Below are 13,023 nucleotides of genomic sequence, written 5' to 3'. Positions count from 1 at the left end.
CCCTCCTTTGCCCTGAGTGTGATCTTTGTGGAAAAAGGTGGCTTCCCACCGCCCTTATTCCCACCATGCTGCTCAAGCCACAGGATGGGAGGAGCAGGGAGTGGAACTTCTAAATGTCATTGCAGACACGACCCAGAATTGGCACAAGTCCCTCTTCCTTGCCTGCATTGACTGGAATTTTGATGTGTGGCCAAGGCACCTTGAGCAAGGGTGGCAGGTGACGTCCTTAGCTGGTGAGCTTGGCCCAGCTGACACTTGGGATATTCTCTTCAACAGGTGGATCAGTTGGACTTGGGGGACAATTGGCTGTCTCTGTCACCCTCTCAGACCTTGTGGTGCTTGGTTAGTTTGGGGCTGGGTGCTCTCCCCCAGGGGCCCGCTCACTGTCCAGGAAACTCCTCAGGATGTGTTTCCCTGTGAGGCAGGCCCTCTGTCTCCAGCGCCAAGCCTTGGCTCAGCCTGGCTCCTCTGAGTGATCACTGGGGCTCAGCTGCTGTTAGCAACAGGATTTGGAGTCTCATGGACCTTGGTCCTCCCATCCTGAGAAAAGTCTTTCCAGCTCAAGGCCTTTCACTGGGCCCTAATCTAGGGACTCGGATTGGTTTGGCAGCCCACAGGGTCATCCATTTGGTAGGTGTATTGAGCATGTGATCTGTGCCAGCCAGAGTCTGGAATGCAACATTAAAAAAAAGCAGGCATGGGACCTGTCCTGGGGGCAGAGAGTCTGGGGTGGGGGTGAGCCACTCTGGTAACAGGTGCCCCCTGAGGATCACTGGGTGAGGAGAGCCCATAAATCCTTTGAATCTCAAAGCTTTGCCCACACCCTTCACCCCTGCCCCAAGGAAGCCTCATAAGGCTCAAGCAGTGTGTTTGTAAACCAGTCAAAGGCGGAGATGGGGCAGCTGTGCACATGTGAGATTCCGAAGCTTTCCCGCTGTGAGACTGTGTGCGACTTCTGGTGAGAGTGGTGTTGTCTGTCTTAATTATGACTGATGCCCTGTAGGGTGGCTGTGTTAATTATCCTGTAGGCATCCCATTGTGCTTCCCTTTTACTTCCTTTCCTGAATGGCCTGAGCTGGGCTCTGGGGCAGCCTTTGACCCAGCAGTTCCTCCTGGGGGAGCACACAGTGAGAGCTTAGAGGAACCCACTTCAGATGCCCTTGGGCTGGGCGGGGATTGGGGGTGCGGTCTCAGGGCTCCTCTGGCTGCTGCAGTTACATCAGAGAAGGTGTTCCCATGTGATAGCGCTCGCCTGCCCTGGGCCCTCATCATGGTCTGATTGGCTCATGTCATCAGGGGCTTTGGAGCTCTGAGCATTTCCTGGGGTCCAGGGTCCACCACAGCTGCCCCTCTTGGCATCATCTGACTTATTTACCCCCAGAAGCACATCCTGAATCTTAAAGAAGTATCTCAGTTTTGCTCTGAGACGCTGGTCTCATGGTCTGGAGAGGGAATTAGTGAGGTGGGTGTCTCCCTCGCCCCCCTGACCTCCCCCTTTGCTTCCCTCCTGTCCCTCCTGTCGCCTTGTTCAGTGCCCAGCAGACAGGAGCCTGGCTTCCTCCCCAAGCGAGGCTGGGCAGTGAAGTTGCTTCTGTTCCTGTGCTCTGACCCCAGGGTCAGGGTCAGGGTCAGAGCACAGGAATAGAAGCAACCTCACTGTTTTCTTGGGCCTGTGCTGTCCACTCTGCCCCTGCTCAGGAGGCCCTGGCCCCTCTCCTCTCCTGGCTCACAGGCAGGGACCTGTGGGGAGCTGGGCTTGGCCTTTCCTGCAGCCCTGGGCCATGTGTGACCTGTCATTCCTCACTTTCCTACCCCTGTCCAGAGGCCCATGTCAGGAACATGCACAGGGAATACCAGGCATACCCAGGGCACCTTCCACCTTCCAGGAACCCCCCTCAGCTGGGTGGGGGGTGCACAGGAAAGCATGGCAGTCTGTCCTGGGGCCTTGATTTAACAGGGGAAGTCCAGCAGAGGCTCGCCAAGGCGGGAGGGCACTGCCAAGGGCTATGGCTGAGCCGGGGGATCTCAGGGGCCTCACTGAGGCAGAGTACAGGATGAGGGCAACATGGTGGGCAAATACAGCACAAGGTCCCCATGAGAACTGGGCAGTGGAGGCAGCAGGCATGGAGTCTAAGGAGACTGGGGCATGGTTAGCAGAAGTAGGTGAGGAGTGTGGGACAGACGCGGGCGTCCAGGCAGTGAGGCTGAGCCAGTGGTTCGACTGATGAGAGCTTCTGCCCAGGAGGGAGTCTGGAAGCACAGAAATTGGAAGGTCACAGGCAGCCTAGAGGCAGGTAGGGAGGCAGGGCTGTGGATATGACCGGGCCCCAGGGAGGGCTGGGCCCAGCTCTCAGGCAGTCAAGAGGGACAGTGAAGGACCAAGCCCCCTGAATGTCCAGGTGTGGGCCTTGCAGGAGCTGGGAAGACTTGCCACTCAAAGGCACCAGCCCCAGAACCAGGCCACCCTTGGAGCAGCATCAGTCCCTCTTCCCCACCCTCCAGGTGGGTCGAAGCCAGAGTGCCCAACATGGGCCCATGTGGCCGCTGTCAGAGAGATGGTGTGGAGGTGGTGGGCAGGCCCCCAGGGCAGCGCAGTGTCACTGCCACATGGGATCAGGTGGTGCGAGGGGTGGGCGTGGCCATTCTGCCCTCAGTCCTGCACGGGGGAGAATCCCCCACTGGCCGGCATCTGTGGCAGTGAGGACGTGGCCCTTGTGAGCTGGGGATGCAGGGGCAGGGATGTGTATCAGCTGAACCAGCTCTCCAGGCTGGCAGGAAGACCCCGGTACCTCTCACCTAGGTGGGCGTCCCAGCCTCCCCAGGGTCTTCCGATTGTGACGGACTGGAAGTTGTTGTGTATGGCTGCTTCAGGCTTTGGGTCTCTGTGAATGGATCCAAATCCTAAAGGAATCCCTGGAGAGGGGGCCCTGGTGAGAAGACGTGGCCTTTGTGGGGGAGCCGGTGGGTGTTGAGCACAATGAGCCTGTGGCCCGTTGTCCCCAGCATGGAGCTGGCCATTGGCAGAGCTGCTCAGCCAAGCAGGAATTGGTCACTGCAGAGGAGAGAAACCCAGGTGCCTGGGCTTTTGTGGACATGCGAGTGGAGGAGGCATGTGGGGTGCCAGCGAGGGCAGACTCCCTGATGCTGAAGAGTGGGGTGCCCAAGGATCATTTGAGGCCAGACAGCACTTCACTTCTGGGGAGTCGGCTGACTTTGGGCTGGAGGATGGGAGCCTTCCTTGATGTCATGAAGATGCTTTCTTAGGCTTGAAATCATACTTGTGGACGAGGCTGCTGTGGCTTCAGGAAGCTGGGAGCCATGGCAGGGGAGGTGAGATCCCGGACCCTCGTTAGAGCTCCCAGCCCTGGGGGTGCCTTCAGCTCCTGTGGAGACCATGAGCCAGTGACCTGGGCTGGGAGGGAGCTGACGTCAGTGGGGAGGCACCACGCAGCATGGAGTCTTGTCAGCTTAATCCCCCTGGACTTATGTCCTGAGTTGCTGTGAAGGTTCCAGGAATGGAAATTACATTGGATAGTGAAAGTTGGAAACGTGGTAGAAGGAATAGTGTTTGGGGGAGGGGGCAGTCAGCATGGAGGAGTGGGTCGAACTTTCCAGGGCCCAATCCCATATCAGGTGTTGCACCTGCCTTACAGCCTGGGCCCCCATCTCTCTCTCCGCCTCAGAAGCAGGTCACCCAGCTCCTGTCTCAGCATCCCGCCAGCGCAGAGCTCCATGGCCCACCTGGAGTGTCTGGGTGGTTACTGTGAGGACCCTCTGGGCCAGCAGGGCCGTGGCCTGTGTTCCCAGGACAGGGCTCTGCTCCCTCGAGGGACCCTCTCTTTGGCTTTTAGAGACAGGCCCGCAGTCCAGGCGCCAGGCAGGCCCAGAGGGCAGCCACTGAGTAACGCTCATGTTCTGCTTTCAGAGCCTTCCCCAGCCGCCCTATGGCAAAGCCCTGCACAGTTATGAGGACCAGGAGCCCGGGGACCTCAGGTTCAGCAAGGGGGATGTCATCGTCCTGCGGCACCGGGTGGATGAGCACTGGTACCATGGCCTCCTGCCCGCCAGCTACGTCCAGAGTGTGCGGCCCCTGCCCCAGGCCCCGCCCCAGGGCAAAGCGCTCTATGATTTTGAGATGAAGGACCGAGACCAGGACAAGGACTGTCTGACCTTCAGCAAGGTAAGGTGGGTTTGAACGTGGCCGTCCCCAGACTGCAGCCCCAGCCGGGAGCCTGGGCCAAGGAAGCATGTGGCCAGCCTCACCTTCCTGCCTCTGCCTGGCATGGATAAGCCTCTGCCCTGTGCCTCCCTCTCCCAGGGTGGGATGGGGGTGGGGGGAGGGGTGGGTGGGGAGTAGCTGTTTTCTCTTCCTGAGGGTTTGCTGGGTGGAAGGACAGGGCACCCAGCCCACGGGTGCCTGCAGGTGATGGGAGCAGGACCCTAGTCAACAAGTGTCCAGGGCTCACAGGCCTCGAAGAGGTGCTTCCTGGGGAAACTGCAGCAGAGACCCCTATGAGATCCCAGTGGTGGGCGCTGGGCCCAGAGACCAGCCTGTCAGGGCCCTTCCTGGAGAGCATGGGGCGGGGTGGACGTGTGAGCTTGGGCCGGTCAAGGTGGCCGGCAATAGACCAGTAGTCTTTACGTGCAATTGTCTTGGGTGCGAGTGAGATGTGAAGGGCCTGGTTTCTGGCCTCCTGGCCTTGGTGTGAAATGCGGTGTGGGCAGAGGTGGCACCCTCAGGCCCTGTGACCATCCTTCTTCCTGGCTCAGGGACCAGCCCCTTGGACTCTGGGCCACCTGCTTTTACCTGACAGCAGTAACAATGAAGTAACTCACTTACATCGATTAATCAATGACCTTCGTGGAGGGGAACCTGTCTTCCCTGCGACTTTGGAGCTAAAGCTCTAGAGGCTCCTCGCTGGCCTGAGGCTGGCATCGGGGCCTCCCTCTTCCAGGCATTCCCCAAACACGCTTACAGAACTGATTCCAGCTCGTATCTCTGACTTCAGAGCCCAAGTCCAGCTGATCATTTTTGCTGTTGTCGTGATTCTCTGTGTCTGCGCAGAGTAGAACTTTGCCGTGGTGCTGAGCTTTCTGCAGTCGTGGAGTCCCCCGCACTCCATTTTGAGCAAAATTGGCCTGTTCTGTGCAGGCTTTTGCTACTGCTGTTTATGTCTTGTTCCATTGTTCAGCCTGACAGTGAATAATCTCTTTTCATTCAGGAATTCAACTCTCTCCTCCTTCCTTCCTTCAAGGTGTTCTGATGCTAATTTGGATTGTCACCTGCCCCCCCACCAGCTTCCCAGGAAGCAGCATAGGCCTCCCCTCCCTCCCTCCTGCTTCTTCTCAGACTGCGGGAGTGTGCAGCCCAGCCTGGCCCTGAGAGAGACCCCTGGGCCCTGGTGCTGTCACTCTATCCAAGCTCAGGGACCCCACCTGCCCCTCAGGGGCTAGTCAGGCCCTCACAAGGAAACAGACCTTTTAGGGCCTGACATGGACAGGGACAAACAAGGTGTGTCTCACAGCCTTCATGGCCAGAGGCTCTCCCAGAAGACAGCTTCCAGCGTCTCCTGGCAAGGGCTCCCTTTCCTCCACCACCATCATCTCTCTACATGTGAGCCTCTGCCTGGGACTCTCAGCTCTGGGGAGAAGACCAGAGCCCACTAGAAAGAGGGCAGAGAGGCATCTGTCCACTTATCAACAAGACGTGGAGTTCCCATTGTGGTTCACTGAGTTAAGAACCTGACTAATGTCCATGAGGATGCAGGTTTGATCCCTGGCCTCACCCAGTGGGTTAAGGATCCGGTTAAGGATGTGGTGTAGGTCGTAGATGAGGCTCGGATCCCGCATTGCTGTGGCCATAGTGTAGGCCAGTGGCTACAGCTCCAATTGGACCTCTAACCTGGGGACCTCCATATGCCATGGGTGCGGCCCTAAAAAGCAAAAGAAACAAATAACCCAAAAGGTGACAGGCCAGGTCCTGCTGGGAGCTGTGCTGTACCCAGGAGCCTGAGGTCTTGAGGTCTGATGGAAGACACAGGGACAGCAAGTCCAGGTTGGCACATCCAGAGGATGGTTCTGGAGAATGAGGGGCTCTGTCCATCGCCCAGGAAGCAGATGGGGTATCTGGTACACATTCCAAGTAGTCAGGGTGGCATTTGTCGTTTGGCATTTCAGATGGACAAGTGAAACCTCCGTCAGGTTCTGAGGCTCACCCAGGGGTCCGAGTAGCTCCCACTTGGCATCACAGGGCCCGGTTATGCTGGGCATGGGAGCCACACTGTGGAGGTGGGCAGCGCCCAGCCTCCAGGGAGGAAGGAGGCATGGGGCCCATGGCAGGCACACATCCCAGGCTGCTCTTCCAGGGCTTCCTCCCCTTCAATCCGAGGATTCACATGGAGAGTTGGAGACCCCTGGGGTGGTTCTCCTGAAGTCTGTGCCGTGACACCCTTGTCGTGTGCACACAAACTTTTCATCAGCACCCACTCCCCACCCCCTGTACCTGCTCTTTCCCACCCCTTCCAGGGGCTGTGGGGAGCTCCTGCCAGGCTTACATCCCTTCCACCTGCCCTGCAGCCTGAGCAGGTCCATCTGGGTGCCTGGGACCTGGTTCTAACAGCACCTGAAGTGACCACAGGCTTCAGACAGCTTGGCTTTGTCTCTGAGGGCTGTTGCGTTGTTTGGAGATGCTCCATTCTGGACTCAGCAAGGAAAGGAGGGGTGTCTAAATTCCACAGAGGTGCTGGTTTACCTTTACAACACCTCGTAATGGGATTGATTTGGTCTTAAAAAGGCAGGAAACATGTGCTTCAAAGCAGGATTTTTACCTTCAATGTCAGCTTTTGAACAGTCCTGTTAAAATTGAATTAATTGAAGTCATTGTTAAACCAAAGTCTTTGTTTCATTTAAGAAGAGAATGAATAATTACTTCTTGTAAAACAGTTATAAAAAGCGTATTTTATAACTTCTTAGCAGCTCCACTCCACAAAGCTGGTCACGTATGAATAAAAAGAAGGAAACAGTGTATTGTCCCCACTCTTGTCAGCCTATTCTGAGCTCTCACCCTGTGCAGTGCCCTCCACATAACAGGGAGGGCTGGGTGGTCAGGGGCCCTTGGGAGCAGGGACTTTGGGGACTGTGAGACCTCAACCCTGTGGCCTTAGGACCACATGTGTCACTCATCTCAGGGCCACCAGCACCTACCCTGCAGTGGGGACTGCCCCCCCTCATGATGACACAGGCCACATGGACAGGCCACAGGATCTGTGGACACTGCGACAGCTCCCCACTCATCCTCATCTCACACCCTTTCTGCAGGGCCAGAGGGCTGCTTCCTTCATGCTGGCATTACCAGGAGGCCCTTCCTTGTGGTCATCTTACACTGCTGAGCATTTAATCATCTTCCCCAGCACGGGGACTCTCTCCTCTGTGAATTAACCTAGCATTAATTCCACACTGCGATCTTTTGACTGGGGACAGATGTAGGTGGATAGAAGTCAAGCGTATTCAGAGTTTGGGCTCTGGAGTGAGACAAGGATTCAAATTGTGACACTTTTAATGGTGACCGTGGGATGTTTACTTGGCCTTTGAGTCTCTTTGGACTATAAAGTGGGGTTGATAATAGGATTCAGTGGGCAAAGGCAATCAGGGAAGCGACCTCAAAACAGGTGCTGAGCCGGTCCTCATGCCCATGCCGTGTTTCCTTCCTGCTTCTGTGGACGGACAGAGTGATGGCTTTCTGTGTTGGCCCAGGCTGCCTACGGCAGGGTGGGCCTCCTCCGCAGACACATGCTGCTTGGGGCTGAGACTCTCGTCCTGGTGGCTGGCTGCATCTCAGAGGGGGCTGACCATGGGTGTGGAAACCCCCCCCCCACCACGTCAAGGCCACTGTGCCCATCACTGTGCAGCCCAGGCCCAACATGTGTCGTCTGTCTGAGGATGCTCTCAGACAGGATGACTCTCAGGGCAGGATGACTCTGGGACCTATGACCGGGGACTAAAGTGGATGAGCCTGAGAGCAGGGGGCCCCTCCCTGAAGCACTGCATTTGTTCAGGCTCCTCCACCTACCTTCCAGCTGGGTGGCAGCTGCTGCTGCCAGTCCCTGCCCAGCCTCCTCCCTCAGCATCAGGTGGGGGCAGAGGAGCCAAGCTTCAGGGAGCTAGCCGGGAAAGTGGGGAAAGCCCAGCAGCTGGTGCTGTAAGAACCTCACCTGGAACTGCAGAGCTGTCAGGGAGAATGTTCCTGTAGCAGAGTGTGGAGGGAGTCGGCTAGCTTTTCCCTCTCAGGTTTCCCTTCTCTCTGGGACACAGAGTGACTGGCACTCTGTCGTGGCAGTGGGGGACTGTCAGGGCAGGGCAGGGCAGTGAGAGGTGGCCAAGGGTGTGGCTGAGGCCCGGCCGAGTAGGCATCATGCCGAGTGGACTGGCCATGCTGCCGTGTTTCTGAAGGGCCGTCCCTGGTCTCTGCTCATCACTGCCTCCTGGAAACCACTTGGCTGCAGAGGAGGAGGCGGAGGAGCTGGGGAGGCTCCCCAGGATGTGTCATCTGGCCACATGTCCAGGTGCTGTGTGTGTGTGTGTGTGTGTGTGCAAGATCTGCCCTGCAGCTCGTTAGAGGCTGCCTCACGCAGAGCTGCCACCACAAGAACTCTCCAGGTTTTCAGTCTGTGCAGAATTTCAGGCCGGGGCCTCGATGTGTGAGATGGACTTTTGAAGTGGGGTTGAGGACAGCGCAGCCAGCCACGCTGTGGCACTGGGGGGCCCTGTGGGGACAGACTCCCCAGCCTCCTGGCAGGTCAGGGAGGGAAACCTCAGGTCTGGGCTTCCTGATAGGCCTATCTTTGTGCAGCTCGGCTTTTCCTGGGTAGGAACTGCATGCAGACAGGGCTAGTTAGGTAAATTAATTAGGAATGCCCCTTTTGGTAGTATTGGAGTTCTTTGGGAATGTGTTGCCCACTGAGCCTTGGAAAGGAAGGCAGCACACCTCTCATGTAACTGCACTCAGGTCACTCAGAACCGCCCTGAGCCACCTGCTTGCAGTGAGCTCTGCCAGTCTGCCCTGGCCTGAGCCTGTCAGTGCATGGAAGGCCAGGGGCAGGGAGGGCTGTGTGAGGGAGGAATGTTCTTCATGGAGCCATGAAGTTGGGCCATGGGTGTGAAAGCAAAGTGACACGGTGGAAGCCACTCTCATCCATGAAATCCATATGATGCTGCAAGACTGGCCCAGAACTTGGCTTCCCCAACCCTCAGCAGCCTCAGTAAGGTTGCATTTGCCCCTCAGCCCCTCAGTGCAGGGGAACCGGGTCTCAGGCCAACCCCGCCTGCCTGCTGAGGTCTCCATCCACAGCCTTACTGCCACCTGGCCAGGCTCCATCACTGGCTGCTGACCCTGAGATGCTGACTCCCTGGCCTGTCCTAAAAGGGTCTGCAGACCTTGACAGCCCAGTGCAGAGTCCTCTGTATGTCGGCTCAGCTGGCTTTGGGCTGAGGCCATGAGTGCACCTTGATGAGCATGGCAGGTGGGCACCATGTAGCTCAGGGCTGCCTGTCATGCGTAGATGAGGATTTGAGGATGGAACACTGCTTCAGGTTCCCAGAGGCCACAGAGCAGCTGATTCCCCAAGCCCTCCCCTGCGAAAGCACCAGCTCTGGGCTTTGGAAATGTGACAGCAGCGCAGGGACCTGACTGGGATCCAGGCGTTACTTCCCTGGCCCTGTGCTGGTGGCAGAAGTGAATGTTTGCAGAGCACACAGCATTTCTGCTGGTAGTTCTGAGCTGATGCCCACCTTGTTCTCCTCACTGAGATTGTGTCCACAGCATGAGTTGGGTCAGAGGTTAAGGTGGTTGTCACTTGTTTGTGTATGAGGACTAGCTAGCCCCATTGCACAGCCCAGCCTCCCCAACAATTCCAGCAGCTAAAGAGGAGCATCTAGGTCCTGCCACATCCTTGAGTCCAGGCTGTGGTGCCACAATCACTCCATTGGTATCTGAACCAAATCTGACACCTGCCACCAGGTGCCCTAGCTGCACCTGGATGTCCCCGCCTACATCCAGGAGGCAGGCAGGCTGTGCAGCTTGCCCTGCTCATGACCTGGCCTCACGGGACCACTTTGATGTAGACCAGGCTGGGGTCTTGCTGTACTTGTGGGGCATCGAGGTCCATTGCTTTGTGAGTGGACGCTGACCTCTCTGTGGGGAGGGATGGGTTCCTCCTTATGCCATGCACTTACGAGATGCTGAGGAGATGCTTCTGAACTGGGTGAGGAGTAGGGTGGCCCCAAGTGGCCCTTGGTTGGTGACAAGTCCCCAGCCTAAGAGACAGGGACCCTGTATTTTGGGCAGCTCCCCTTTCCATGGAGCTGTGTCTGCTTCTGAGTAACGGGGCCTCCTGGGTGGCCTGGAGTGAGCCCAGCTCCTCAGTGTGGAGATGAAGGCTCAGCGCCCTGCCTCTGTGGTTTTCTGTGCTCGATTCCAGACTCTTCACACCTCAGGAGTGGCGTCCCCTTAGAGCTGTGTCAGAACTCGGGCCGTGCGGGCTTGTCCACACTGGAAAGACTGTTTCCTTTAGAAGAAAGTGCTTTACCGTGCTGAGCACAATACATGGCACATCCATCAGTCAGAATCATGCAGCTTGGTGTTGGCAAGAATGTGTCCTGTGCTCACTGCCCAGGGGAGAAACAGTGAGGTGCCAGCACTGCAGGGCCTCCACCTTCCTCTGGTCTCTGACACGGTGGGTGAGAGCCTCTGCTCTGGAACTTCAAATACACAGAACATGCAGAATGTACTTGTGCGTCCTGCTTTGTTTCTCTCCGCATTCCATGTATGAACCACACCTGTATCGTGTGAATGCTGTTGTCTGTTCATTTTCATCACTCTATGGTATTTTTTAAAAATAAACTTAATTTGTAGAGCATTTTTAGGTTCAGGCCTGAATTAAGCAGAAAGTACAGGATTTTTCAAATACCCCTGCCCCACATGCATAGCCGCTCCCACTGTCAGCATCCTGCATCAGATGGGACATTTGTTACAGCTGAGGAACCCACACTGATGCATTAGCATTACCCAGAGTGCATACCTTGCATTAGGTGTTCACTCTTGGGGTTTCATATCCTATGGATGTGGACAAATGTGTGATGACACACACGTGTGCATACTCTATGATACATGTAATACGTGTGTGGTACAGTATAGTCATACAGAGTAGTTTTGCTCCCCTAAAAATCCTCCGTGCTCCGTCTCTTCCACCTGCCCTCCCTCCCCCCCAGCCCCTGCAGTTGCTAATCCTTTCCCTGTCTCCGTAGTTTTGCCTTTTTCCAGGATGTCATGGAGTTGGACTCACACAGTATGTTGCCTTTCCAGGTTGGCTTCTTTCACTTAGTTGCATGCATTTAAGGTTCCTTCATTTAAGGTTCCATGGCTTGATCGCTCATTTTTTCTTAGCTCTGAATAATATTCCATGTCTGAATAGACCAGTTTATTTATCCATTCATCTACTAAAGGACATCTTTGGTGCTTCCCAGTTTAGATGCTATGAACATCCATGCACAGGTTTTATGTGGACATTTGGGTAAATACCAAAGAGTATGATTGCTGGATTGTATGGTAAGAGTATGTTTAGTTTTGTAAGAAACCACCAAACCATCTTCCAAAGTGACTGTAGTGTTTCACGTTCCACCAGCCCTGGTGAGAGTTCCTGCTGCTCCATATTCTCCCCAGGGTTGCCGCTGTCAAGGTTTGGATTGGGGCCATTCTAATAATACTGGTGTCATGTAGTTTTAATTTTCCTATCTCTGATGACTTTTCACATGCTTGTTTTCCATCTGCACATCTTATTTACTGAGGTGTGAGTTATGGTCTTTGGCCCATTTTAAATTGAATTGTTTGTTTTCTTGTTGAGTTTTAAGAGTTCTTTGCATATTTTGGATAATAGTCTTTTATCAGATATGTCTTTTGCAGATATTTTCACAAGCATAACTTGTCTTTTTATTCTTTTGACTGTGTCTTTCACAGTGAAGAAATTTTTAATTCTAATGAAGTCTAGCTCATCAATTCTTTCTTTCATGGACCAACCTTTGATATTCTATTCAAAAGTCATCACTAAACCCAAGGTGGTCTAGATTTTCTTCTATGTTATCTTCTAAGAGTTTTATAGTTTTGCATTTTACATTTAGATCTATCCTCCTTTTGTAGTTAATTTTTGTGAAGGATGTAAGGTCTGTGTCTAGATTCATTTTTTTTTTTTCATCATGTGGATGTCCAGTGGTCTGGCACCATTTGTTGAAGAGACTGTCTTTGCTTCATTTTAGTGCCTTTGCTCCTTCATCAAAGATCAGTTGACTACATTCATGTGAGTCTGTATCTGGGCTCTCTATTATGTTCCATTGGTCTATTTTTATATCCTATTGTTAATCCTACACTGTCTTCCATACTGTAACTTTATAGTAAGTCTTGAATTTGGACAATGTCAGTCTTTGTTCTTTACTTTCAATGTTGAGTTGGCTCTTCTGGGCCTTTTGTCTCTCTGTGTGAAGTTTAGAAGCAATTTGTCAATATCTGCAAAAAATCTTGCTGAGATTTTGATTGGGATTGCACTGAATCTAGAAGTTGAGGAAAACAGTATCGAGTCATCCTTCCCATGAACATAGAACATCTATTTACTTACTTTGTCTTTGATTTTATTTGTCATTTTTACCTCTTACAGCTTTTGTGCTTTTTTTTTTTTTTAAGATTTATACCTGTTTCATTTTTTTAGGTGTTAATGTAAGTGGTATTACCATTTTTAATGTCAAATTCCACTTGTTCATCGCTGGTATATAGAAAAACATTTAACTTTCATAAATTAACCTTACATACTAAACCTTTCTATAATTGCTTATTGGTTGTAGTTTTTTGTTGATTCTTTCAGATTTTTTATGTAAAAAATCATGTTATCTCCAAACAAAGACGGGTTTTTTTTTTTTTTCTCCAATCTGTAATACCTTTCCTTTCCTTTTCTTATCGTATTGCATTAGCTGGAACGTTGA

At 53.7% G+C, this 13,023-nt stretch overlaps 1 protein-coding gene across 1 annotated transcript in view; it reads left to right on the top strand.

The window, feature by feature from the left end:
- The window catches only part of SH3RF3 (SH3 domain containing ring finger 3), a 204,079-nt gene that overhangs the window by 95,102 nt on the left and 95,954 nt on the right, over positions 1-13,023 (top strand). The window contains exon 5 of the mRNA XM_047782790.1: positions 3,926-4,180. Within this exon, the coding sequence (XP_047638746.1) occupies positions 3,926-4,180 (255 nt within the window). The remainder of the gene's footprint in view (positions 1-3,925; positions 4,181-13,023) is intronic.

The sequence above is a fragment of the Phacochoerus africanus genome, chromosome 5 (genome assembly GCF_016906955.1).
Source record: "Phacochoerus africanus isolate WHEZ1 chromosome 5, ROS_Pafr_v1, whole genome shotgun sequence".
Taxonomy (NCBI): Eukaryota; Metazoa; Chordata; class Mammalia; order Artiodactyla; family Suidae; genus Phacochoerus; species Phacochoerus africanus.
Note: the sequence above shows the minus strand (reverse complement) of the source record. Positions and strands in the feature narration are given on the sequence as shown.